At 44.4% G+C, this 25,053-nt stretch overlaps 1 protein-coding gene across 1 annotated transcript in view; it reads left to right on the top strand.

Annotated features, from left to right (window-relative positions):
• The window catches only part of LOC115096248 (deleted in malignant brain tumors 1 protein-like), a 223,263-nt gene that overhangs the window by 84,875 nt on the left and 113,335 nt on the right, over positions 1-25,053 (top strand). Inside the window, exon 11 of the mRNA XM_029610757.1 lies at positions 3,369-3,404. Coding sequence (XP_029466617.1) covers positions 3,369-3,404 — 36 coding nt within the window. The remainder of the gene's footprint in view (positions 1-3,368; positions 3,405-25,053) is intronic.

The raw sequence follows: 25,053 nt of genomic DNA, 5'->3' as shown, positions 1-25,053 counted from the left end.
TCCACAGGCTGCTCTGCCTAGGAGTTATCTTTCCCGTTCTACAGGGAGAGTGGAAGACAGGACGTTATTCCATCTATTTTGAGGTACCAAAGAAGGAGGACTCTTTTCATCCAATCCTGGACCTGAAAAAAAGTGAACAAGGCCCTCGGTGCCGCATTTTTGGATGGAGATCCTGCGCTTGATAATTGTGGTGGTCTGCAGTGGGGAGTTTTTGGCTTCCCTGGATCTGACAGAAGCTTACCTGTATCTACAAGGTTCACCAGACATTTCTTCGATTCATGATCCTCGGAATGTTTGTCAAGTTTCAGGCCCTTCCATGCGGTCTGGCTACAGCGACTTGCACTTTCACCAAGATGATGGAAGTGGTGGTGGCGGCAGCTCTTTGATGGGAGGAATTGCTGGTTCGCCCATACCTGGACGACTGGCTTATTCGAGCAAAGTCAAAAGAACTCTGTGAGTTAGCGGTCAGCAAAGTCTTATACCTGTTGCAGTCTCTCGGATGGGTTGTCAATCAAGCCAAGAGTCATCTCCTTCCCTCTCAGATCCTAGACTTGCTGGGAGCGTGGTTCGACACCCGAGTGGGAAAAGTCTACAGGAGGAGTGGATTGCTAAATTAATGCAACAGGTTCGGCATCTCTTGTTGGCTTCTCTGCCCAGAGTCTGGGTCTATTTGCAGGTCCTCAGCTCGATGGCGTCTACTCTGGAATTGGTCCCATGGGCGTTTGTTCATTTGAGGCCTTTACAGAGAGTGTTTCTATCCCGGTGGGATCCAATGTCGGAAGAATTCCAGCTACCCTTACCACTCACAGAGTCCATTGACGTGGGAACATAAGAACATAAGAACATAAGAAAATGCCATACTGGGTCAGACCAAGGGTCCATCAAGCCCAGCATCCTGTTTCCAACAGTGGCCAATCCAGGCCATAAGAACCTGGCAAGTACCCAAAAACTAAGTCTATTCCATGTAACCATTGCTAATGGCAGTGGCTATTCTCTAAGTGAACTTAATAGCAGGTAATGGACTTCTCCTCCAAGAACTTATCCAATCCTTTTTTAAACACAGTTATACTAACTGCACTAACCACATTCTCTGGCAACAAATTCCAGAGTTTAATTGTGCGTTGAGTAAAAAAGAACTTTCTCCGATTAGTTTTAAATGTGCCCCATGCTAACTTCATGGAGTGCCCCCTAGTCTTTCTACTGTCCGAAAGAGTAAATAACCGATTCACATCTACCCGTTCTAGACCTCTCATGATTTTAAACACCTCTATCATATCCCCCCTCAGTCGTCTCTTCTCCAAGCTGAAAAGTCCTAACCTCTTTAGTCTTTCCTCATAGGGGAGTTGTTCCATTCCCCTTATCATTTTGGTAGCTTTCCCTCATAAATGTCATTTCTGCCAACAGGGTCAGTGAGTTACACACCTTGTTACATACTCATCCGACCTTGCATTCCTCCGTGCCCAAGTGGTTTTACGTATTCAGCTTCCTATCTTTCTTAAGGTAGATGTTGCATCTCACCTTACTCAGTCTATACTCTGCCCATTTTTCCCAACACCTCTCTCTCACCAGAGAGAGATGGTTTTTTCCACTTCTTGGACAGTAATAGTGCACTTGCATTCTATCTAGATTGCACTACATTCCATAGGAATTCCACCTAACTCTTTCCTTCTGTGGCAAGAGTCAACCTGCGAGTTCCAGTGGGCAAACAGACCTATTCCTCCTAATTGACGGTCTGTATCTCTTTTTCCTACCAACAAGTAGGCATTTTACTACAACACTGTGTGTCACCACACTCTGTTGCATCCGTCCCAGCCTTAATAGCTTCCCCTTGGCCGCTGCTGCTTGTACATATTTATCAGGCTGCAACCTGGAGTTCTCTCCATACCTTCGCAGCCCATTATTGCTTAGATACGACTAGCCGGCATGCTCCATGTTTGCCCAGTCTGTCTACTCTTATTCTTTTCGATTTAACTACCCAACATCCTTCTACCAACCTGTTAAGGGTTTCAGGATGCCCTCCGTTCCAAATTCCACCCCATCATTGCGCCTTTTGCGCGTCTTGGGTGCATTTGGTGCACTCTCGGGCATCCTCAGCTCGGTACTCACCCATATGTGAGGACTACCATCCTGCTTGTCCTGTGAGAAAGCAAATGTTGCTTACCTGTAACAGGTGTTCTCACAGGACAGCAGGATGTTAGTCCTCACGAAACTCACCCGCCACCCCGCGAGACTCAGGGAGACACCTGTGGCTCACAGGGATAATTGCAGGCTGAGCATGCTCAGTGCATTCAGTGTGCCAGTGTCAGTCAAAGCTTTGTAGAAACTTTGACAGAAAGGTATTCCATACAGGCTTCATCCTGTGATGTGACCCATATGTGAGGACTAACATTCTGCTGTCCTGTGAGAACACCTGTTACAGGTAAGCAATATTTGCTATTTCATTAGTGACATCTGGACTAGCCAGAACACTACATGTGTCTGTCTTTCCCTGATGGCACACTGGGGGCATCTGCATGAGACAAAGGCATGGAGCTGCTCTACAGGAGGCAAAGCACCAGGGTACAGGTGAGTTGTGCTGCATAACCAGGTGATGGATTTCAGCCACAGCTTGATGAATATCTTGGCAACAATAAGGAAGATGACAGAGGGCTGACAGCTATGGTGAAGAGAAAGGACTGTTCCTCATTTTTTCAAGTCAGACACTGGTGCAAATATGAAAAGGGCAGTGAAAGATATGGGCTATGAGGAAATCCATTGCCTGCACACTTGCCAGGGGATGTGGTTAGTGCGGTTAGTGTAGCTGGGTTTAAAAAGGTTTGGATAAGTTCTTGGAGAAGACCATTAACTGCCATTAATCAAGTTTACTTAGGGAATAGCCACTGCTATTAATTGCATCAGTAGCATGGGATCTTCTCAGTGTTTGGGTAATTGCCAGGTTCTTGTGGCCTGGATTGGCCTCTGTTGGAAACAGGATGCTGGGCTTGATGGACCCTTGGTCTGACTCAGCATGGCATGTTCTTATGTTCAATAACAGCAAACCATTTTTTTTTCATTTGAAATGAATGAAACAAATTCTGGGGGCAGAAAAAAATGAATGAAGGAACCAACATGAAAAATGTTTCTGCGCACATCCCCAACATCCTCCCTCCTTCCAAGACTGATTTTTATTGCCTTCATGACTCACAGGATATAAAAGTTAACAAAATAATGTTTTTGTTTTATTAAATAAATATTAACTAATTTTTGTCAGTATTAGCTGCATGTATTCTGTATTTGGAAATGTCCAAGGACAGCTTCCATCTCTGTGTAACTGAGTGTGCTTTGAGACTGATTGAGGTAATAAAGATGTTTTCTCTTCTTTCCCACAGTGTCTGTCTCTGTCTACTCACTGGTGAGACCTGATGGTAAGTTCTAACTTTCATGTACATGGAAGCTTGGATTGTACAGTTAAGGGAAAAAAGAAATAGTTTATAACTCTTTAAATTTTCTTAATTACATTTATTATGGTAAATTTTCAAAGATTTTGTGCGGGGTTTGTGGGTATAAAATTGGCAGATATGTGTATAAGTAGCCTTTGTGTGCGCCAAGCAAATTTTTGGAAGGCCACAAGTCTGCACGTACTTCTGCTACTTTCTCCATGTAGTTTAAAGTGCATGGAGAAAGAGATCATTGCAGAGTGGGCTCAGAAAGTACATGCACACTCATCTATTTTGTGAGCAGAGTACCCACAGACAACATCAAACACGTGCACATGCTTTTACATCAGCTAATGAAGACACAACTGTTTTTGGAGTTTTTGGAAGGGGATTTGAATAAAATGGTGGAGGGTGTGGATGAACTGGTAAAGGTCTGGGTCAAATGGTATGTGTCTCAGCGAACAGGTGCTTGGAAGTGCATGAGTATGAAGAAGTAACTATTTTCATAAGTGAGCTACCCGCATATATAAAATACCTGTCTCCGCAAATAAACTGAGGGTTATTACGTAAAATACATGAATGTACTTTTATAAAATAAGTGTAGAAACTGTGGATCTCTGCATTAAAATCAGGCAAATTTTAAAATGAGCACATATGCATTATATACTTGCGTATCGGCATGCAAGCAGAGATACACTGGACTTTTTCATTATGTACGCACTTTTGCCCATATGATTTAAATATGCCTACCGTGTGTAAGTATGCTCCTAATCTTATTTTATTTATTTATTTATTTAAAAACTTTTATATACCGGTATTAGTATGCATACATCATACCGGTTTACAATGTAACTTTAAAGGTAGAAATTACAATGAACAGGGAGGGCGAACAAGGAGGAGTATACAAAGAGCAGGAGGTGGAGGAATTAAAGCAATAAATAAAAACTGCAACGTACTATTTACAGGAATATACAAGGCGTAGGCAAGATACTTGCAGAAGTCGGTGTACTTAATCAGGGTAGGCTTGTCGGAAGAGCCATGTTTTAAGTTTTTTTCTGAACTTGGCGTAACATGGCTCTAGCCTGAGAGTGGTAGGGAGGGTGTTCCATTGTTTAGGGCCTGCAATGGATAGTGCACGGTCCCTAGTAGAGGAGAGGTGGGCTTTTTTCAAAGGGGGAATGGAGAGGGTGCCTTTGTTGACAGTGCGAGTGGGTCGTTCAGTGCGTATAGGACGAAAGGGTTCATCCAACCAATTGGAATTGTGCGAGTGGATGGACTTGTGCACTATGGTTAGAATTTTGAAGAGAATTCGGGATGCGATGGGGAGCCAGTGGAGTTCTTTGAGTATTGGGGTAATGTGATCAGCTTTCCTTGAGTTGGTGATGACCCTGGCGATGGCATTCTGGAGCATTTGTAAGGGCTTGGTGGTGGAGGAGGGTAGGCCAAGGAAGAGGGCATTACAGTAGTCCAGCTTTGAGGAAAGGGTGGCTTGGACGACGGTGCGGAAGTCATGATAGTGGAGGAGGGGTCTGAGTTTCTTCAGGATGTGAAGCTTGAAGAAACCTTCTTTGAGGATGGAGTTGATCTGTTTTTTGAGATTGAGTTGTTGATCTATGATAACCCCAAGGTCTCTTACTGTGGGTTGGGGTGTTATGACGTTGAAAGCTGGATCGTTGGAGATCGGTGGTTTGGGAGGGAGGTGAGGAGAGATAAGGAGCAGCTCTGTTTTGGAGGAGTTTAGAGCGAGGTGGATGTTGGTGAGGAAGTCATTGATGTTGGCAAGACATGTGTTCCAGAAGGCAAGGGCATCTGAGAGAGAGTTGTGAATGGGAATGACGATTTGAACGTCATCTGCATAGAGGTAGAATTTGAGGCCGAGGTCTGTGAGGAGCTGACATAGAGGTGTGAGATAAATGTTGAAAAGGGTGGAGGAGAGGGAGGAGCCTTGTGGGACACCTTGAGACAAGGGATAGAGTGTGGAGTTGGCGTTTCCTATCTTGACGGAGAACTTTCTGTTAGATAAGTAGGATTTAAACCATAGTAGGGCTAGGCCTGAGATGCCTATTTCGGATAGCCGGTTGATGAGGAGGTTATGGTTGATGGTATCAAAGGCAGCTGAGATGTCGAGTAGGGCGAGGAGGGTAACAGTTGCCTCGGTCCATGCCTATGAGTAAGTGGTCCGTGAGGGAGAGCAGGAGGGTTTCTGTATTGAGGTATTTACGGAAGCCGTATTGGGCTGGATGCAGAATGTTGTTGCTTTCTAGATATTCTGTAAGTTGGATGTTTACAATCTTTTCCATAATTTTGGATAGGAAGGGCAGGTTAGAGATAGGGCGGAAGTTAGCGGGGTCTTTAGGGTCTAGTGTTGGTTTTTTTAGGAGGGGCTTGACAATAGCTTGTTTAAGAGCATCTGGGACAGAGCCTGAAGAGAGGGAGGAGTTTATGATGTCTGCGATGGGTTTGGATATAGTGTTCGGGATGGAGAGGAGGGATTTTGTGGGAATGGTGTCTGAAGGGTGGGAAGCTGGTTTAAGTTTTCTGAGAATAGATTCCACTTCTTTAGCGGAAGTCAGGTCAAGGGTTTGGAGGGTGGGTGAAGTGGGGGAAGGTTGGAGGGAGGGGGAAGGGGAGGTGGATGGAGAAGGGTGTTGAAATCTGCGGAGGATGTTGGTGATTTTTGTGAGGAAATACTGGGCGATTTCTTCGCTCTTAGTGGAGGCATCATTCTCAGGGATAGTGGGCTGAGAGGATTTGGTGAGGTTGGCAACATAATTGAAAAGGGCTTTCGGGTTGTACATGTATTGGTGGATCTTAGCTGAAAAGTAGTCTCTTTTTGTTTTGAGGGTGGTTATTCTATATTGGTGAAGGGTAGTTTTGAAACTTGAGGCGAGTTGGGGTGAGGGGGCTTTACGCCAGTTTCTCTCACGCTGCCTGAGGGTATTCTTTAGTGATCTTAGTTCAGTCGTGTACCAGGGTTGATGATTTTTTGTGGGTTGGGTAATGTTACGTCTGGAGATGGGGCATAGTTTGTCAGCAATTTCAAGAGTCATGCTGAGCCAGGATTTGATGGCAGTCTCTGGACTGGAGCAGTCAAGGCTAGTGGATGTGTTGGAAATGGCAAGAGCCAGTTCATCTCCAGAGCAGGGTTTCCTGAAGGTGAAGGTGGTGTTGTTTGAGGGAGTGGGGGTAGTAGGGAAGTTAAGGGGGAGGAGGGCTTTTATGAGGAAGTGGTCTGACCAAGGTACAGGGGAGCAGGTGGGGGGGTGGGATGGTAGGAAGCAGTGGTTGATGAATATAAGGTCAAGGGAGTGACCAGCTTGGTGCGTGGGGGAGGCAACAATTTGTCTAAGGCCTAGAGCTTGGAGTGCAGTAAGGAATGCCTCACAAGAAGGGGTAAGGGGGGGTGGCATCGACATGGAGGTTGAAGTCTCCTAGTATGATGGAAGGGATTTCAATGTTTATGTTGGCAGATAAGAATTCAATTAAGGGGGAGGGGTCCCGTTCGATGGATCCAGGAGGGGCATAAATGAGACAGATTTGCAGTGAGGGGGCTTTGAAGAGGCCAATTTCTAGCTTGGAGGGTGATGTGGTGTGGGAGAGTTTGAGATTAAGGTGTTTCTTGAAGGCTAGGAGGATGCCACCTCCTCTTTTCTTGGGTCTTGGAATGGATAGGAATTCGTAGGATTGTGTAGGTAGCTGGTTCAGGAGGACAATGTCTGTTTCTTTGAGCCAGGTTTCCGTGATGGCACAGATGTCTGGCTTGGTGTCAGTGAGGAGGTCATTTAGGATGGGGGTTTTTTTGGAGAGTGATTGGGCGTTGAACAGAATGATGGAGAGGGTAGTGAGTCCAAGGAATTGGTTGAGGGGGGTAGTGAGGATAGGGAGGAGGGATTTGTAGGGGGGGGTGGGACGGGGGGGGATGGGAATGGGGGAGTCTGTTGTGGGGGAGGTGGATGCGGTTGATGTGTTGTGTGGTCATAGTGGGTGGGTAGGCAAAGGAGGAGGGAGGGAGAGGGGGGTAGGTAAAAAGGAAACTGAGAGGATATAGGGTAGTACAAGGCGGGGATTAAGGTATCAAGGAGTTTAAACTGAGAGAAGGGCACTGAGGAAAGGGCACAAAGCTGATTAGGTAGGGTAAGAGGTGTAAATAGTGTACCATGCAGGTTATACAATGCAGGTCAGACAATGCAGGTTATACAGCTTAGATAACATGCACAAATAACAGAATAGAGCAATTTAAGGTGTTAGGGGGAGTAGTCCAGTGGCTGGGAGGCAGGCTCATGAGCACCTGTGAGAGGTGGGATAGGCACTTTGAGGAGGTGCCCACTCACTCGGAGGTCCTGGAGCTGGATGGGTCTTGGCTGAGAGGCTGGCAAGTGAGCGGCGATACTTCAGGGTCAAAAGGGACTGCTGGGTGAGAAGGAGGTCCGTGTAGTACTTTAGGGTCTTCCAGGGTCCTTCAGGGCAGTCCGAAGGGGCTGCCCGAAGGGGCGCTCAAAGGGGCAGGCCCCTTTGTCGCGCTCCTTCGGGGCGTGACGCTAGGCGCGTGACGCTTGACCAGGTTAGATTTTTATAGATGACTCTTTTTTGTGTCGCTCAAAAGTGATGTCATCAATATGGGTCTTAGCATCCAGCACAGAGATTTAAAAGCGGAGTCGTTAGAAGCAGGGCAGTCTTCCAGCTGGGGGAGGGGTCAACAGCCACGAGGTGGAGGAGGAGGAGAGGGTCCAATGGAGGGCTGGGTGCAGGAAACAGCTCAATCCAAGCCCTGGATCCTGGCTTGCAGAGCAGAGAAAAGAAAGGCAAGTACCTGTACGGAGATTTAAAAGCACATTCGTTAGAAGCAGGGCAGTCTTCCAGCTGGGGAGGGGTCAACAGCCACGAGGTGGAGGAGGAGGAGAGAGTCCAATGGAGGGCTGGGTGCAGGAAACAGCTCAATCCAAGCCCTGGATCCTGGCTTGCAGAGCAGAGAAAAGAAAGGCAAGTACCTGTACGGAGATTTAAAAGCACATTCGTTAGAAGCAGGGCAGTCTTCCAGCTGGGGGAGGGGTCAACAGCCACGAGGTGGAGGAGGAGGAGAGGGTCCAATGGAGGGCTGGGTGCAGGAAACAGCTCAATCCAAGCCCTGGATCCTGGCTTGCAGAGCAGAGAAAAGAAAGGCAAGTACCTGTACGGAGATTTAAAAGCACATTCGTTAGAAGCAGGGCAGTCTTCCAGCTGGGGGAGGGGTCAACAGCCACGAGGTGGAGGAGGAGGAGAGGGTCCAATGGAGGGCTGGGTGCAGGAAACAGCTCAATCCAAGCCCTGGATCCTGGCTTGCAGAGCAGAGATGTCTCGAGCAAACTTACTTCGCATATCTCCCATAGGACTTTGCTGGCTTTAATATGCATATGTAAACGGATTCTATAGGATGCTCGTGCGAGGGACATTCCCAGTTTTTCCAATTAGTCCACCAATTTGCCCAGTCAATCTCAAGTTCATCCAGCCCCTTCTAATTCTTTATCCTGCACTCCCCCCCCCCCCCACCCCATGAGGCAGTGCCCCTAGTTGTCCCCTATTTACCTGTGCAGGACCAGGCTAGACATCTGGTCATCTTAAATCCACTAAGGAGAATATGCTCTATTGGCAGGATCCTGTGGGGCAGGTGGGGCTCAGAGGGTGAAGCCAGAGACTAGGGAATAAGAGCTTGGATCCAGGTGGGGATAACCAGACCAGGCCTGAGGTCTCCAGGAGGAAGGCAACTCCTGTGTGCAATACTGTCCAAACCTTGATCTGAGACGAAGCAACACACTGTAAGTAAAGAGAGTACACTGTCTGAGGAGAAGATAGTCTATTGTTTTACATGTGTGAAGTTATAATAAAGGTATACTGCTTTAAGAAGGCTGGAGTCAGTCAGTTTGTCTCCAGGCCTTTGGGAATCACCGCTCGTTCCTACATATGATATCATGCATGGGATTTTTCTAAGCTTTGCTCAGAAAAAACCCCCCAGCCTCCAAGAAAGTGTTTGTGTGGAGTGTAGAGAGTTGTGAAGAGGACCTGTGGTTCTAAACGCTGTACAGAACCCAGGGGGCCTGTAGAGTACAGAGCACAGGGAATGCAGGAGTGCCTAGTGGTTTGTAAAATGGGTGTGGCAGAAGCTGCAATGAAGTTTTAAATTTCAGGTACAGAGGAAACAGTGTGTGGGCTGGTTGCAGAGACAGCCAGGAAGGTTTAGGGTTGAACAGCCTAAAGGGAGAAGCCCTGCTGGGAGATAGACAGGGATTTAACAGTGAGCAAGTTATCGCTGGTCAAGCAGGTTTATTTTTTTTACTTTTTTGCCTTGAAAAGAAAAGTGAAAGAAACATCGATGTAGCAAGGCTGTGCTGAGCAGGTATAGCCCTGGAAAACTGCCACAGTTGGCTGAAAGTGCTGTGTGTGGGGTTGGGGTGTGTCCCTGCAGACATGAGCAACCCACTCTGCAGTGCTAGGTGTGCAGTCAGAAAATAAATGGAATGGAGTAGCCAAGGTACGGCAACACCAGAATGTAGCAGTCAGAGAGAATGACGGAGGCCTTCATCCAGACTCTCCAGGAGGGAGATAAAATGTTACAAGAAAGCCTGGCAAAGAGTCAACAGAACTGGGCCATCATCAACGTCTGTGTAGAATGGGGCCTTGCAGCTTTGTCAAGAAGTGGTGATGCAGAGGGCCCAGGAGAGGGCACTACAGAATGGCAGCAGCTGGTCGCTCAACTACAAGAAATTTGAGCAGAGATGACCCAGTGGGAGGAGGACCAGAAGCGAGTTGCCAGAGAGAATGCTAGGCTAGTGAGTGAGCTTAGAAAAACTCCTAGCAGGACGGATGCAAGGTCAGAAATTTGTGCTACAGGGTGTCCTGGTGAAGATCCTGTAGTGTGCCCAAACATTACCAGGAGTCCAGAAATAACTCCTGTGAAGAACCCTGAGACGAGAGGAGTTGGAAGTTGGTGCTATAGGCAATCTGGATGAAGACCCTGTAGGGTGCCCAAACACTGCCGGGAGTCCAGAGACAACTCCTGTGAGAAGCCCAGAGATATAGTGCATAGAAAGGAAAGCAAGAAATGCCATGGAAAGCCCAGAGGGTGTTGCTGCATAGTAGCCAGCAACCAGCTTGGGCAAGTGGCCAGAGTGTACAAAAGAGGAAACTGCGGAGAGCCCAGAGGGAGGCATTGCCAAGAACCTGGAGGAAAAGTCCATGGAGAACCCAGAAAGAGGCGCTGTGGAGACTCCAGCTACGAAGGATACAGAGGAGCCAAGGAGGGGCTCTATACCAGAAGCCAAGAAGTGGGTGCAACTGGTGATAGAGGAACCAGCACTGGTGGTTCCCCAGGTGGTCTCTCTAGCTCTATCGGGGTGGAATTCAAACCTGGAGCCAGCAAGGACTTAATTAAAGGACTGGGGATGTGCACTGCGCAATTGGCACACCAGGTGGTGGTCATGATATTAGATGTCCCATCTCCTAAACTCATTCACCTTGAGGAAACCAAAGAACGTGTTTTCTTCTCCGAGAGAGAAGATTTTTCAAAAAAGCCCTAAAAACTTTCCTCTTCAAAAAAGCGTTCCCAAACTTAAACGATAATGGACTACCCCCAACATGTCCCTCCTCGACGGGTGCTAATTAGCTGACTAATGCTGTTTATGTCAAGCTACTCTATTGTTTTTCGTTTATGTCTCGCTACTCTATTGTTTTTCGTTGACTAATTTATCACTCTCCAGTTGTAATCGTTTAAAATCTTTCCTGTCTTCCATCTCCCATGTTTTTGCTCCCTGTTTAATGTAACTTTACCTTCTATATATTGTTAATTGGTTTCCCCCAGTTCCATTGTAAACCGGTACGATAAGACCTGGTCTTGAGTATCGGTATAGTAAAAGAATTTAAATAAATAAATAAATAAATAATGCCCACTCTATTGATCCCTATTTCTAGAGAATGAACTACCTTGGTGCTTATATGTTGCTTCCTCCAACCTGAAGAATTATGTTACTCCCCCCTTTCTGATGAATTTATAATGTCTGATGCTCTCCTGTCCATCTGGCTGTGTATGTTAATATTGTACCCCACTCTGGACGTAGGAAGGGCAGGTAATAAATGTTTTTAAATAAATCGGCCTAAGAGAAATTGGCCTGGGAGGTCTTGGACACTCCTAGATGGGATCCAGGAGGGAGTAGGGATGCTTGGCCCTACTGGTCTAAGCTGAGGGGAAAGGGTATGTGAGGCAGTGTCCTTAGTGGTTCCTATTTACCTGTGCGGGACCAGTTTAAATCCACTAAGGAGAGTATGCTCTATGGACGGGATCCTGCAGGGCAGGTGGGAGAAGTCAGTCTATGGTGGTGCATGTGTGAAGTTATAATAAAGAGTTACTGTTTTAAGAAGGCTGGAGTCAGTCTACTTTGTCTTCAGGCCTGTGGATATCGCCACGTGCTCCCACACCCCGTTTGACCCAGACCCCTCAACCTTTATTTTAAGCTCTAAAATTAGAGATTTGCAGACTTTGCTTCTCATCAGGAGCAGCAGTAAAAGTAACGCAGATGACAAGCTGCCACGTGCCGTGGCCTCTGGTTTTAAAATGCAGAATTATGCACATAAGTATTGGCCTCGCCCCCGAATGCCCAGGCCCCACCCATGCCCCAGAGTTTATGCGCACAGGTACATAGGAGCATAAATCCTGGCTTTTAACATTCGCGTTGCTTGCGCGTGGCCCACGTTCATATGTGGGTATTTTTGCACGAGCAATGCTTTTAAATTCGACCTCAGTGTGTGCATACCAAAAGATATGCTCGTACAACTGGGGTGGTGATATGCAGTTCCCACTGCATAGTTTGTAAAATACAGGTGTAACTGTAGCCTGAGGCATGCACTCTGATGAAAATTACCTTCCCTATGATAGAATTTCTTCTTACAAATATGTTTGTTCTTTAATATTTATTCATTGTTTTTATCTTCCTATTCTCCTACATGTGTTTCCCACTTGTGGAATCTGTGCCTCCACCTCCTCAGCCTTGCCACACAATCAAGTGTTGTTTTCTGGCTGGAGTCATTGACCTTGATGACCTGGTGAATGGTATTCAACCACATCTTTTTTTGCTCTTCCTCTGTATCTTTTTCCCTCACCTGCATTTCCAGTAACTTTAATCTCTGTTTTTTCCACATGTCTAAACTACAGCAGTCATCGTGCCCTCATCTCTGCATCCTCAGCCACGTTCAGACTTTTTCTATTTTTTTTCATTCCTAATCTTATGTTTGTCCACCCAAGCTTGTAGTGTAGCATCCTCACTCTCTCACATCCATTCACAGCTTTCTAGTACCCTATAATCCATGTATAAGGGGGGTAACAAGGGCCTCTTCGTAGTGAAGTAGGTGTCTCCACACAGCAATGAGCTCCGAGAGGTGTTGGTAGTGTTTACACACACCTCAATGGGAGTTTTCTAATGCTTTGGTGGATTTAATGTAACCAAGTTGTGGGGTACAAGGCTGAAGATCATTGTATATCCTGAGAGGTAGTACATATTTAGACCAGCTGTGAAGGGCTGTAAACATGATGGCAGATAAAGACCACATGGCCTATCCACTTCTCCTGCTCAGCTTCATAGTCCCTTTCTTTGGAGATCTAGATATTTATTTATGCCCCAGCTGTTTCCTCTGCTGCTGTTCAGAATTACTAAAGATCTCATCTTCTCTGACCTAATTATACATGTTGTCCTGTGTGTGCTGCCTCACATGTCCTGAGTTTTCTATAAGGAGACTTTCAGCTTCTCCCTACAATTGTTCCTTACTCTGTGGCTACAGGTTCACTTACTATAGATAATAATCTTATCAGATAATAGTACATTGGCTGGACATTTTGATGTTCTTACACTAAGTCCTGTGGCTGATATATATATATATATATATATATATATATATATATAATTTTATTTATTTAAACATTTTTATATACCGGTATAGTTTTGCGGACATCATGCCGGTTTACATAGAACTAATAAAGTTTAGAAATTACATTGTAACAGGGAAAGGCAAACTGGGAGAAGGGGTAATAAGAGGCAGCTAGGAAGAAAAGAATAACAAAAAGGTTAACAAGACAACTGGGTCCTCAATATGAGGAATGCTGAAGCACCAGGTGGTGATGCATAATTTGACTTAGTTGTGGGCCGTCTATTCTGGGTAAGCTTGTTTAAATAAGAAAGTTTTTAATTTCTTTTTGAATTTGACCGCACATGGTTCCAGGCGTAGGTTGGACGGCAGGGTATTCCAGAGAGAGGGACCTGCGATCGAAAGGGCACGGTCACGTGCGGAGGAGAGATGGGCTATCTTAAGCGAGGGCACCAGGAGGGTGCCTTTGTTGGTAGTTCTGGTTGGCCGAGTGGACTGGGGAGCAGTGAAGGGAAGGTCTAACCATTTGGAGTTGTGGGTGTGAATGGTTTTATGTATTATGGATAGGGTTTTGTAGTGTATACGGTAGGGTATGGGGAGCCAGTGAAGGTCTCTGAGAATGGGAGTAATGTGTTCATGTTTACGGGCATTTGCAATGAGTCTTGCTGTGGCATTTTGCAACATTTGTAGTGGAGTGTGGGAGCCCTAGGAGGAGAGCATTGCAGTAGTCAAATTTGGATGAAATGGTGGCCTGGATCACTGTACGGAAATCTTGAGTGTGTAGGAGTGGTCTGAGTTTTTTGAGTACGTTAAGTTTGAAGAAACCTGCTTTAAGTATGGAGTTGACGTAGTTCTTCATGCTTAGTTGGTGGTCGATGAGTACTCCGAGGTCTTTTACAAAAGGTTGCTTTGATAGGAGTTTGTGCTTGGGGTTGTTAGACAGTGCGAGTGGGGCAGGGGATTGGGTGGAAATAAGTAAGAGTTCCGTTTTGTTTGTATTGAGGGCGAGATGGAGGTCAGTGAGCAGGGAGTTGATAGCTTTAAGGCAGTTTTCCCAGTGTTCTAGGGCATCGGAGATAGAGTTGTGAATAGGGATGATGATCTGTACATCATCCGCGTACAGATAAAACTTAAGTTTGAGCTCAGAGAGGAGTTGGCAGAGTGGGGTGATGTAGACGTTTGAAGAGGGTGGGCGAAGTGATGAGCCTTGAGGGACTCCTTGCTGTAAGGGCTGTGGGGCTGATGTGGAGTTACCAATTTTGACAGAGAACTTTCTGTTTGACAGGAAGGATGTGAACCAGGCAAGGGCAAGGCCTGAGATGCCAATACTTTCGAGACGTGACAGTAGGTGCTGGTGGCTAATGGTGTCAAAAGCTGCTGATATATCTAGGAGGGCAAGGAGGTAACTGTGGCCTTGGCCCATGCCTCTGAAGAGGTAGTCGGATAGGGAGAGGAGCAGTGATTCTGTGTTGAAATGTTTTCGGAAACCAAATTGGGAAGGATGGAGAATCATGTGGTCTTCGAGATAGTTTATGAGTTGTGAGTTAACAACTCTTTCGAGTAGCTTGGCAATGAAAGGGAGGTTACAGATAGGGCGGAGGTTTGATGGGTCTTTTGGGTCTAGGGAGGGTTTTTTAAGGAGGGGTTTGACAACCGCTTGTTTGAGCGTGTCTGGGACAGATCCATGAGCGAGTGAGCAGTTGATGATATCTGCTATGGCTCTGGCTATGGAGTTAGGGATGGCTAGTAGGGCTTTGGATGGAATGGCGTCTTCAGGATGGGAGGAGGGTTTGAGTTTTTTGAGGATGTTTTCTACTTCTTTGGTGGAGGTTGAGTCAAGCTTGGTCATTGAGGGTTGGGAGGGTGTGGGGAGGATGGGTGTGGAGTGGGGGGGACTGTTAGTAGCGGAGGGGAATCTTAGTAGGAGAGCTGCGATTTTATTGTGGAAGTATTTGGCAAGTTCTTCACATTTAGAGGATGCCTCCGAGTCTGGTATGGTGGGGGCGATAGGAGTTGTAAGGCTTGAGACGTAGGAGAAGAGGACTTTGGGATTGAATCTGTAGTCATGGATTTTTTTTGCGTAGAAGTCGCGTTTGTGTTTTAGGGTAGAGAGTCTGTAGTTGTGTAGTGCTGTTTTATAGATGGAGGAGTTTTGTGAGGTAGGGTCCTTACACCATTGTCTCTCCTTCTGCCTGAGAGGTCAGGAAGGCAGAAGGAGAGATAGATAGATATATAGATATAGATAGATAGATATAGATATAGATATATATAAATCCCAAAAAAGCAATATATCTACCTAAACTCGTGCTTATTGTATTACACAAAATTACCCCCAAAAATTGGAGAATGGAAAAAAGCACTTTAGTATGTCTCTTAGTAAACACCATACATCAAAACATTTTTTATTATATATTGAAACAATTTTTATTTCAAATATAAATTTTATAAAAACATTTTCATTTCCAATATCACCTTCTGAATATAATCCAGTTATTCTTTTTGTTATGAATCCTGCCCGCGGGCTTCTCCAGCGAGCAGGCTCCTCATCTCTGTTGCTCTCCCAATACGGCCAGACGCCGCCGATGTCAGGCCTCCCACACGGCTGATGCCGCAGACTCAATTTGCCTCTTGCGGCCCGGAGGCCGCCCATCATGCTCTATTCACATCGGCGGGAGCCGCGGATAATTCCGCCTTCGTCGTGGCTCGAGGCCGCAGTCCCTGGGCTTGCCTGGCAGCCGGAGCCGCCCTCGGATCCTCCTGCAGTGGTGGGAGCCGCTGCTGAATTCAGGGCCTGCTCCTTGGCCAGGCCTGCCTTTGCCATGTCGACGTTGGTGCAGGGCCGCACTCCAAGGTCCTGCACAGCTTCCTGTTGTTGCTCCTAGGTGCGCGGCTGCGCCTCCCTTCAAGATTTAAAGGGCCCACGGCTGGATATGCCCTGGGCCCCACCTGAGGACTGTTTCCTGTTTCAGCCCAATAAAAGGGCTGCTCCTGCATTCCACCTTTGCCTTGCATCGGAGTTACTTCGCTCCTGGAAGTCCCTATCTTCCAGCGCTCCATTAAGTCCTTCTTGTTCATCGTTGGAGCTCCATGTCTCGTCTGCTTCCTGTGTTCCATGTCTTCGTCTCCTGAGGTCCTCGTCCAGGTCTCCTGCTGTCTTGTTTCCCGATGTCTCGCTTCCTGATGTTCCAGGTTTCCTGATGTTCTTCTCCAGTGCCTTCCAAGTTCCCCTGCGCTCTTGAGCCTTCTTGTCTTGCCAGCTCCATGGTTCTCCGGGTAACACGTCTCCATCATTGAAGTTGCCTGCAGCTGGATTCATGTCCTGCACTCCTGAGCCTTCCTGACCTGCCAGCTCCTGTGGTTTTCCAGATGACACCGGCTCCATCATAGGAGTCTCGCCTCGGCTGGATTCCTTCCTGCGCTCGTCCCGCTCTCTGCGTGATCTGTGACCAGCCTCCTTAGGCTGTGTAGGGCGCGCAGTGGGACAGGGTGGTCCGTGACCAGTTCCGTGGTGGACTGTGTAGGGTGCCCTGAGAGACAGTGCCAATGTCTAACCTTCCCAGCTTCTCATCTCATCTTGAGTCTTCCAAGTTCCTCGTCACGTCGAGAGTCTTTCACGATCCTCATCCATTTCCAGTGTCTCCACGTCTTTGTGTCATAAGGCCTCCGTCTGCCCTCATCCTCAGTCCGGCCTGCTGCTCTATGCCGATCCAAAGTGGCAGGTCCGAAAAGGCTGGGAACAGTCGGAGGACTGTTCATCTACCAACATCATCTTGTTGGCTCCGGGAGCATGCAGGTCCGGCAGAGGGTAAGACCTTGTCTCCGCCATGCTGGGACATGCCGCCAACCCTCGGTTCGGTCCCAGATTCGTCTGGGGTCGGGCCGAGGCCCAAGGGCACACGAAAAACCCGCACATAACACTAAGTAAAACACTTATATATATATATATATATATATATAATCTTATTTATTTATATACCATCATTCTGGAGCATACAATCATGGCGGTTTACAATAAAAAACAATGATACAATACAATAAAATACAATAAAGTATACCATAAAATTATTAAATAAAATAGAATACAATTATAAAAGCTGTTCTCTCAATGACTCTGCTTTTCAGTGTTTCTCTTTCTCTGAGTATGCCATATTAAACAACCGTGTTTTTAAATCCTTTCTGAAGAGCTTATTGTCTTTCTTTGTATGTAGTTCTTCTGGTAAGGTATTCCAAAGTTTTGGACCAGTGAATGACAGTGCCCTTTCCCTTACTTTGCTTAGGTGTGCCGAATGTATAGATGAAATTTGAAGTAGACCCTTATTGGCAGATCTTAAATTTCTCGCTGGCACATAAAGATGTGATGATACATTTAACCATTCCGTATTATTACTATTAATCATAATTTGAATTATTGCTAAGACTTTAAATTGAACGCTATACTTGATTGGCAACTAGTGGAGTGATTTTAGTATAGGTGTTATATGCTTATATCTTCTGTTGCCAGATAGTAATCTAGCTGTTGTATTCTGTAATATTTGCAGAGGCTCAGTGCTCGGTGTTATACATTGTGATGCTAATTTGGCCTGGGTGTGCCACTAAGGGAAGGTTGAAAGGTGGTATAGGAGTAATGAATAGGCCTCAGACAGCTTTCATGGCAGGCAGGAAGAGAGAAGGCAAAGAGGCAAAGAGGGTTTGCCCTCACGAGCCTCTTCCTTTTATTGTACATTCATACAAAGGCAGATGATGTGTCATTACATGATTGGCTACTTTCCCATTACACCATTACACCATTACACCATTGGCTTTGGCTCAGGGGGTGTGCACGGATCATCTCATTGGCTGCTGAAATCTATACCTCCTGACTTTGTCCTGCCTCTGACTAGGGAAAACCCAGCCCCTCCCCCAGGAATTCAGGGCCAACAGGTATCCTTTCCCAGGCAGAGACTTAAGCACAAGTGATGCTTTTATTCAGGCAAATGTCAGGGAGAAGGGAAGTTAGTGTTTAAACCCTGAAATGGCTTGCTGGCAAGCGCATATTTCCCACATCTCACCCTTTCTGTTTTTGTTTAGGCAGCTCAGTAAAGCTTTAGACCCTTACTGAAATCTGTTATGTCTTGGTATGGGCTGGAAATAGGGGAAGAGGGATTATGGAGAGAAGAAAGCTGATTCGGCGTGGTGTGCCAGCTGTCGATGAGCTTCTGAATCTCCATATCACCCAGAGCTGGTGCAGGTGGTGTGCCAACTCTGCAGGGCTCCGGATTCCCTATTAGGCATCTTACAAGACATCTTTATATCCGGGCTGAGAGCAAGGTTTCAATATGGATATGATGGTTGGGTATGCACTGAATACAGCATCACAGGCAAACAATTAAGATAATTACAGTAATTATAATAGAAATCACCCCTTTGAGACCAGAAATATCAGGGAGCCAGGACCATAGCCAGTCCCATGGAGAAGTTGGTATTCTGTCTGAAAGTGGTGCATCAGCAACCATGGTTTCTATCTGCTCTGTGGTATGTGTGAGGTTTGCTTTATAAACTGATATGTACACACAGCAATGAGATCCAATTAATGCACAAACACCACCCTTTAAGGCTAAAATGGTTTGTAAGGTATAGCTGTTCTGTAATTCTACTTCTCTAATCTGAGAGACTTTTGTTGTGAGTAGTTTTAATGCATGGACTGTCTGATTAAATATGGCAGTCGTCCAGTTAGCTAGGATGTGTAAGTCTCTGTAATTCATATCTGTCCCCATTGGGGGAAACTGGCTTCTAGCTATCTGAGTTTCTGTATACTTTTCTATGGGATTATTTATCGCCTCCCTTTTGTTACGGAGCCTTGCTTTGGGTAAATTTTTGACTGCATAGTATGAGGGGAGGATGTAGCCTAAAGTGCATCTGTCTTTCCATCTTGGGGAAATGTACATATATGCTCTACACCCACATAACATCCATATGTTTCCTAACAGATTAGTGGACATGTCATTGGTTATCATTTGGGCTATATAACTACAAAGGGTAAATCCTTCATCCCCTCTATACTTTCTGTACTTGCTTGGGTCTCCCACTGCACATCCTGAAATCTGCCAATTGTATACATATGTGTGGTATAATTATGTAAGTGTTCAGTGATTAATACAAAAGTTCGGTTACAATATGGATATTTCCCACCTGAATTCCCTTTCCATCCCCTGTATCATAGTCCCAACAAAGAGCGGCAGTCTCTTGAATACAGCTACCAATGTGTAGTATGGTATTATTAACTGGAGAGTTAATGAAAACACCTCTCTGTAAAGGATAATTAGTCCATACTGTAAGGTTAAATGGTACAGCATGCATCAGTAGTTCTCCGCAGGCTTGGGTTGGCATGTGTGCGCAGATCCAACAGTCTGTTCGATTCAACAGGTGTGAAAAGTTCTGATTCGAGGATGTACATGTTGTCCTGTCAGAGTCCTTGTTCTGAAATCGCCATAGCTGGAGAAATAAGGCAAAGGAGGAGGATGCAGAACACAATTGTTAATGAGTTGGCATTCAGGCAAGAAAAAGCGGCTAATAAGTTCTCTGGAGTTTTCTCAAGGCCTTGCTGTTCTAAGAGTTGTGCAGATTGGTTGGATAGGGCCATTTCTCTTCCAACAAGCTTTCCCAGACGATTAATTTTACGGTGACGAACAGACTTCACAATTCCTAAGTATCCTAATTACCCTAATTATGAACACGGCATCAAGTACTAATTTTAGAATCTGCTACTGGACAATTACCGTTAAGCTCAAAAATTTACTATATTTTATATATATATCTGGCATTGCTTATATTTATATTTATTGATACGTTAAACAGTTAAACTGTCTTTATAAAATATTATATTGCTTTATTTATTTCCAGTTAAACTATTATTACTTTATTTAGCACTATGTTAAATTGTCAATCAGTTATACTGTTCCATATGTTCCTCGGTTCCATGTAAAGCTCCGCTCTCTGTTGAGCAGTTCTTCGTTTTATGTAAACCGGATTGATTTGTAGTCCCTACAAGAACTTCGGTATATAAAAATTAAAAATAAATAAATAAATAAATTGATCTGTCTCCAGGTCATGTGGTGCTGCTTTTTGCAAGGAGTCCGGTCTCTGTCCTTCTGAGGGCTATGGAGGCTCAGGGAGAAGTTGGGGATCGGGTCCTGTAGACCTGGACACCTTTCCATCTTTCCACGGCTTGATACCTGTGGAAGCAAGCAGAGAAACATATCCTCGTTCCCCATTTTAAGGGAACGGGACCGTACCAGACATTAAATATTCTATACAAAACTGATGGCTGTGGGTGACTAACCCTAGTCCCATAATGATTACTCATGGCTGTGTTCTTATGTGAACCTGATATGTTTAGATGATTTAAAGTAAACAATACTTTGTTCAGGGGGAAAATCCAGGGGCAATCCCCCCTTTTTTCTTTTTGTTTGGTCCAGAGCTCTTAAGCGTATGGTTGGCTCTCTCCACAATGGCTTGCCCTGTGGTGTTGTAGGGGATGCCAAATAAGTATTTAATGTTCAATTATTGACAAAATTCATGCAAAGGAATGGCTGCAATAAGCAGAGCCATTATCAGTTTTCAGGACAGAGGGTAGCCCCATTATCAAGAATTTTTTATGCAGTGATCAATTTTCATTCAGTAAAATAGCAATAAATGTAAATTAATCGTTTAAAGGAAAAGTCATTTGCAGTAAGCAGGATCAAATGACAAGTATATTAGAGATTACATTAAACATATGTTACACAAGACTGACATATATTCATTCATCTTGCAAATATTCATTTACACCAAACTGACACATATTCATATTCATTCATAGTCTTCTTGGCATCAAGACAGACAACAGATAACACATAATATGAGCTAAAAATCTTATCAAAAAGTTATCAAAAACAAAATTAGATCAAGGATCAAAAATCAAAAGTCAAAAGGCGTTAGAAAAATGTTAAAATAAACTGCAAAGTGCCAACTTCACATCTCCTCATGGCAGTGTCAATCTGGAAAATATTAAAAACTGGCATACAGCAAAAATTTACTAAGGTAAGGATTAAAGTGAAATTCTTACTTTTTTAACCTTGAAGAAATCAATTCTATCATTCAATTTAATAAAATCAATTTGGATTTGCAAGAAAAGGCTTGGGAGGGATTGCTTTAGATGTAGCAACCTCTGTCAGTACAATTTTTAAGGTTCAGAGTTCTGTAAAAATTTGTGAAAAAGAAAATAAAACTGAAGTGTCCTTAATACAGAAGGTCTGTAGGCCTGAAAAATAAAAACTATTATACAACAGAATTATTAAAACAATAATATAATATAACTTGTAGAATAACATAGCGCCTCCTAGTGGAGACCCCATCATTACATTATAGATTGCAACTATTGTTCCAGGTTGCAATCAATAATACTCTGAGCTTAAATTCAATGTGGAATATCAGAATAGAATTTCTTCTTATAATTATTAGAATAGGAAATTAAACACGCTGTTTGCTCTGCTCTGTCTGCTGCACGCTAAAGTTTGAAAGTATTAAAAGATTAAAGACATATAGAAAGTAGAGAGAGAAACTGCAGGACTAAGTCCAGTTTTTTTTCCTTTCAAAAGTTCTCCCTCCCTCCCCCATGAGTGGCTAGCAAGAGTTACAGAAAAAGGGGGGGAGGAGCAGTGTTTCTCAAAAGAAAAGAACTGCACCCAAGGAGTTAATCCTTCAGTCAATAGAAACTTAAAGATAGCTTTGTTTAACAATTGACGACAGACAATGGCTTGGCAAGTACTGATTCCTTGCAGACAGGTTCTATTTTTCTCCTGTAAGGCAAATCACAATAAAAGTAGAAGTTCTGTGCACTGGCAATTCAAACTATAAACTTAAATCTCAGAGAAATGGAGTCATTTTAAATGTGAGCCAAATAAACTTTGTAAAAGGGAACTTTCACATGTAATTTATACAGTATATTATTCAAATTTCAGTACAGTTTGTAACATAAGGCTATGCATACACTTTGTGGGGGAAAATACTCTCAAAGTATGCAGATTTTTTGTAACTGAATTTCAAATAGAAACTACTCCTTAAGCATGCAGTCCCTCTGCAACTGAACATCGAAGACCAGGAGAAACCATTTTTTCCAAATTTGTACTGTCTGTTAATAGAAACCATTTTTTCCAATTCTGTACTGTTTGTTAAGGGAAACCATTTTTTCCAAATCTGTACTGTTTGTAAAGAGAAACCATTTTTTTTTTTTTCATAGTGATATTTTCTTTGCTTGTAACGCAGGAGTCTAATTAAATCCTTTTTTTCATATTGATATTTTCTTTGCTTGTAACGCAGGAGTCTAATTAAATCTTTTTTTCATATTGATATTTTCTTTGCTTGTAACACAGGAGTGCAGCTGCCTGGCCCAAGGTCTTACACGCTGATTTCTTTGAAGACCTGGGGGCATAGTCACTGCACATGGCATTCCGGGCTGCACTCAACTCTATTGCTGCCACACCTAGTTCTTTGTTTCTTTCTGTAATGGGAAAGGCTTGAATCCCTTTCAATAATTCCTCCCTTGTGAGATTTCCATGTTCAAGGTGGAATCCCATGCTGACCGCTGCACATAAATTGTTACCGGGAGCAGTGGTTTGAGATAGTAATTTACCTGCACAAATTGGTGATGCAGAATTAATGACTGTCTCAGGCAATGGCAAATGAATGTTCAGGGAGTGGTTAGTGGGGAAAGGGGTTTGCAGGCAAGATGGAGGAAGGCTAGTTTTTCTGACCTCAGTGTTTTCTATTTCCTGGGGTCTTTTCTCTGAGGTGGATGCAGAGGAAGCCACAGGAGCCATGTGAGTGTGTGTCCCCAGATGTTCTATTTCATTTTCTGTCCCCCTTTGTTCATGGTTCTTTTCTGGGATGGGGAAGGCTTGAAGTCCTTCTAATAATTCTGTTTCTGTAAGGTTTTCTTTCTGCAGTTTCTGCTGAAATTCAATGCTAATCGCCCCACCCAGGCCAGGTGGTGGCTCTATTGTTCTCAAGGACTGCTTTTCTGAAGAAATGGGGAAGGTGTGAATTGCTTGTGCCTTGGGTGTAGGAATGGGGAGCTGAGGATACAAAGAATTTGCTGTCTCTGAGGAAGACTGAGAAGATGGGGGAAGGGTATGTCTGCCTGCTTCTAAAAGCACATGGTTTGAAACTGCTGTTTTTAAACCTTTTTTTTCTACCATGTGTTCGATGGCTTCCGTACATTTTTGCCAGATTAATCTTTGCTTTATGGGAGCTCTGGGAGCCATATGAAGACAATTGCCGATTGAAATCCAATTCTGGGTATTTAGAGTTCCAGACTCCATGGAATACCAAGGGCAACGGCAAGCTATTTCACTTATTAATTTTTCTAAGTCCCCCAGGCTGACTTGCGCTATTTTTCTTCTGGTGATGAAATAATGATTATTGATGATTTGCTGCAGCTTCCTGGCATGTAGCCGCTGCTGTACAGTCAAATCATTGCCCATGCTTACGAGTGTGGGGAACAAACTTGCTAAAAAATACTTAAACATACTAAAAAGTACTTTAATATACTTACGATTAGCAGATCTGTTGAACGGTACGTACCTTTAAGCTATGACCAGCCGAAATAAGCATGGGGTTTATCATCACTGTCGCGGGTCACCAGATATAGGAGTAATGAATAGGCCTCAGACAGCTTTCATGGCAGGCAGGAAGAGAGAAGGCAAAGAGGCAAAGAGGGTTTGCCCTCACGAGCCTCTTCCTTTTATTGTACATTCATACAAAGGCAGATGATGTATCATTACATGATTGGCTACTTTCCCATAGCAACAGAAGAGTCATTACACCATTGGCTTTGGCTCAGGGGGTGTGCACGGATCATCTCATTGGCTGCTGAAATCTATACCTCCTGACTTTGTCCTGCCTCTGACTAGGGAAAACCCAGCCCCTCCCCCAGGAATTCAGGGCCAACAGGTATCCTTTCCCAGGCAGAGACTTAAGCACAAGTGATGCTTTTATTCAGGCAAATGTCAGGGAGAAGGGAAGTTAGTGTTTAAACCCTGAAATGGCTTGCTGGCAAGCGCATATTTCCCACAGGTGGCTTCCACAGCAATAGGTGGTGCTGAGAGTTCCTTTCCTCCCTCCCCATCCCTAAGCAAGCATCTGTCGGATATACGATCCAAACAAGGAAAAAAAGACCTCCCAGCCTAATCGCAGCTGCTGGAGGACCTGGTAATTTTAAACATCTCCAACGAGCAACTGTAAATTTCCATTTGTCATTGTCCAGCCACTAATAGTTATTTTACTTAAAAATATTCAACACTTCATCTTTCATTGTCTTTATTAGAGATAAAATTCTACATGGCTATGCCACAGTTGCTCCATCCATTCGATTGGAACCCCCTTAGCCCCCAGAGCTCATCTCTAATATCTTTCATTAACAGGGCATGCGACCAATCAATGCCTCATTCCCTGATGGCATGCATTCTTATGTCACATCATTATTCATTATGTATTCGACTATTATTTTATCAATCTCCAGTTGTTATTGTTTAAAATCTTTTCCTGTCTTCCATCTCCCATGTTTTTCGCTTCCTGTTTAATGTAACTTTTCCTTCTACTTGTTAATTGGTTTCCCCTGTTTTATTGTAAACCGGTACGATAAGACCTCGTCTTGAGTATCGGTATAGTAAAAGAATTTAAATAAATAAATAAATATTCTTATTGTCACATAATTGGTCCAATCACAGACCTAATT

The sequence above is a fragment of the Rhinatrema bivittatum genome, chromosome 7, assembly GCF_901001135.1.
Source record: "Rhinatrema bivittatum chromosome 7, aRhiBiv1.1, whole genome shotgun sequence".
Lineage (NCBI taxonomy): Eukaryota > Metazoa > Chordata > Amphibia > Gymnophiona > Rhinatrematidae > Rhinatrema > Rhinatrema bivittatum.
This window is presented reverse-complemented; position numbering and strand designations above follow the sequence as displayed.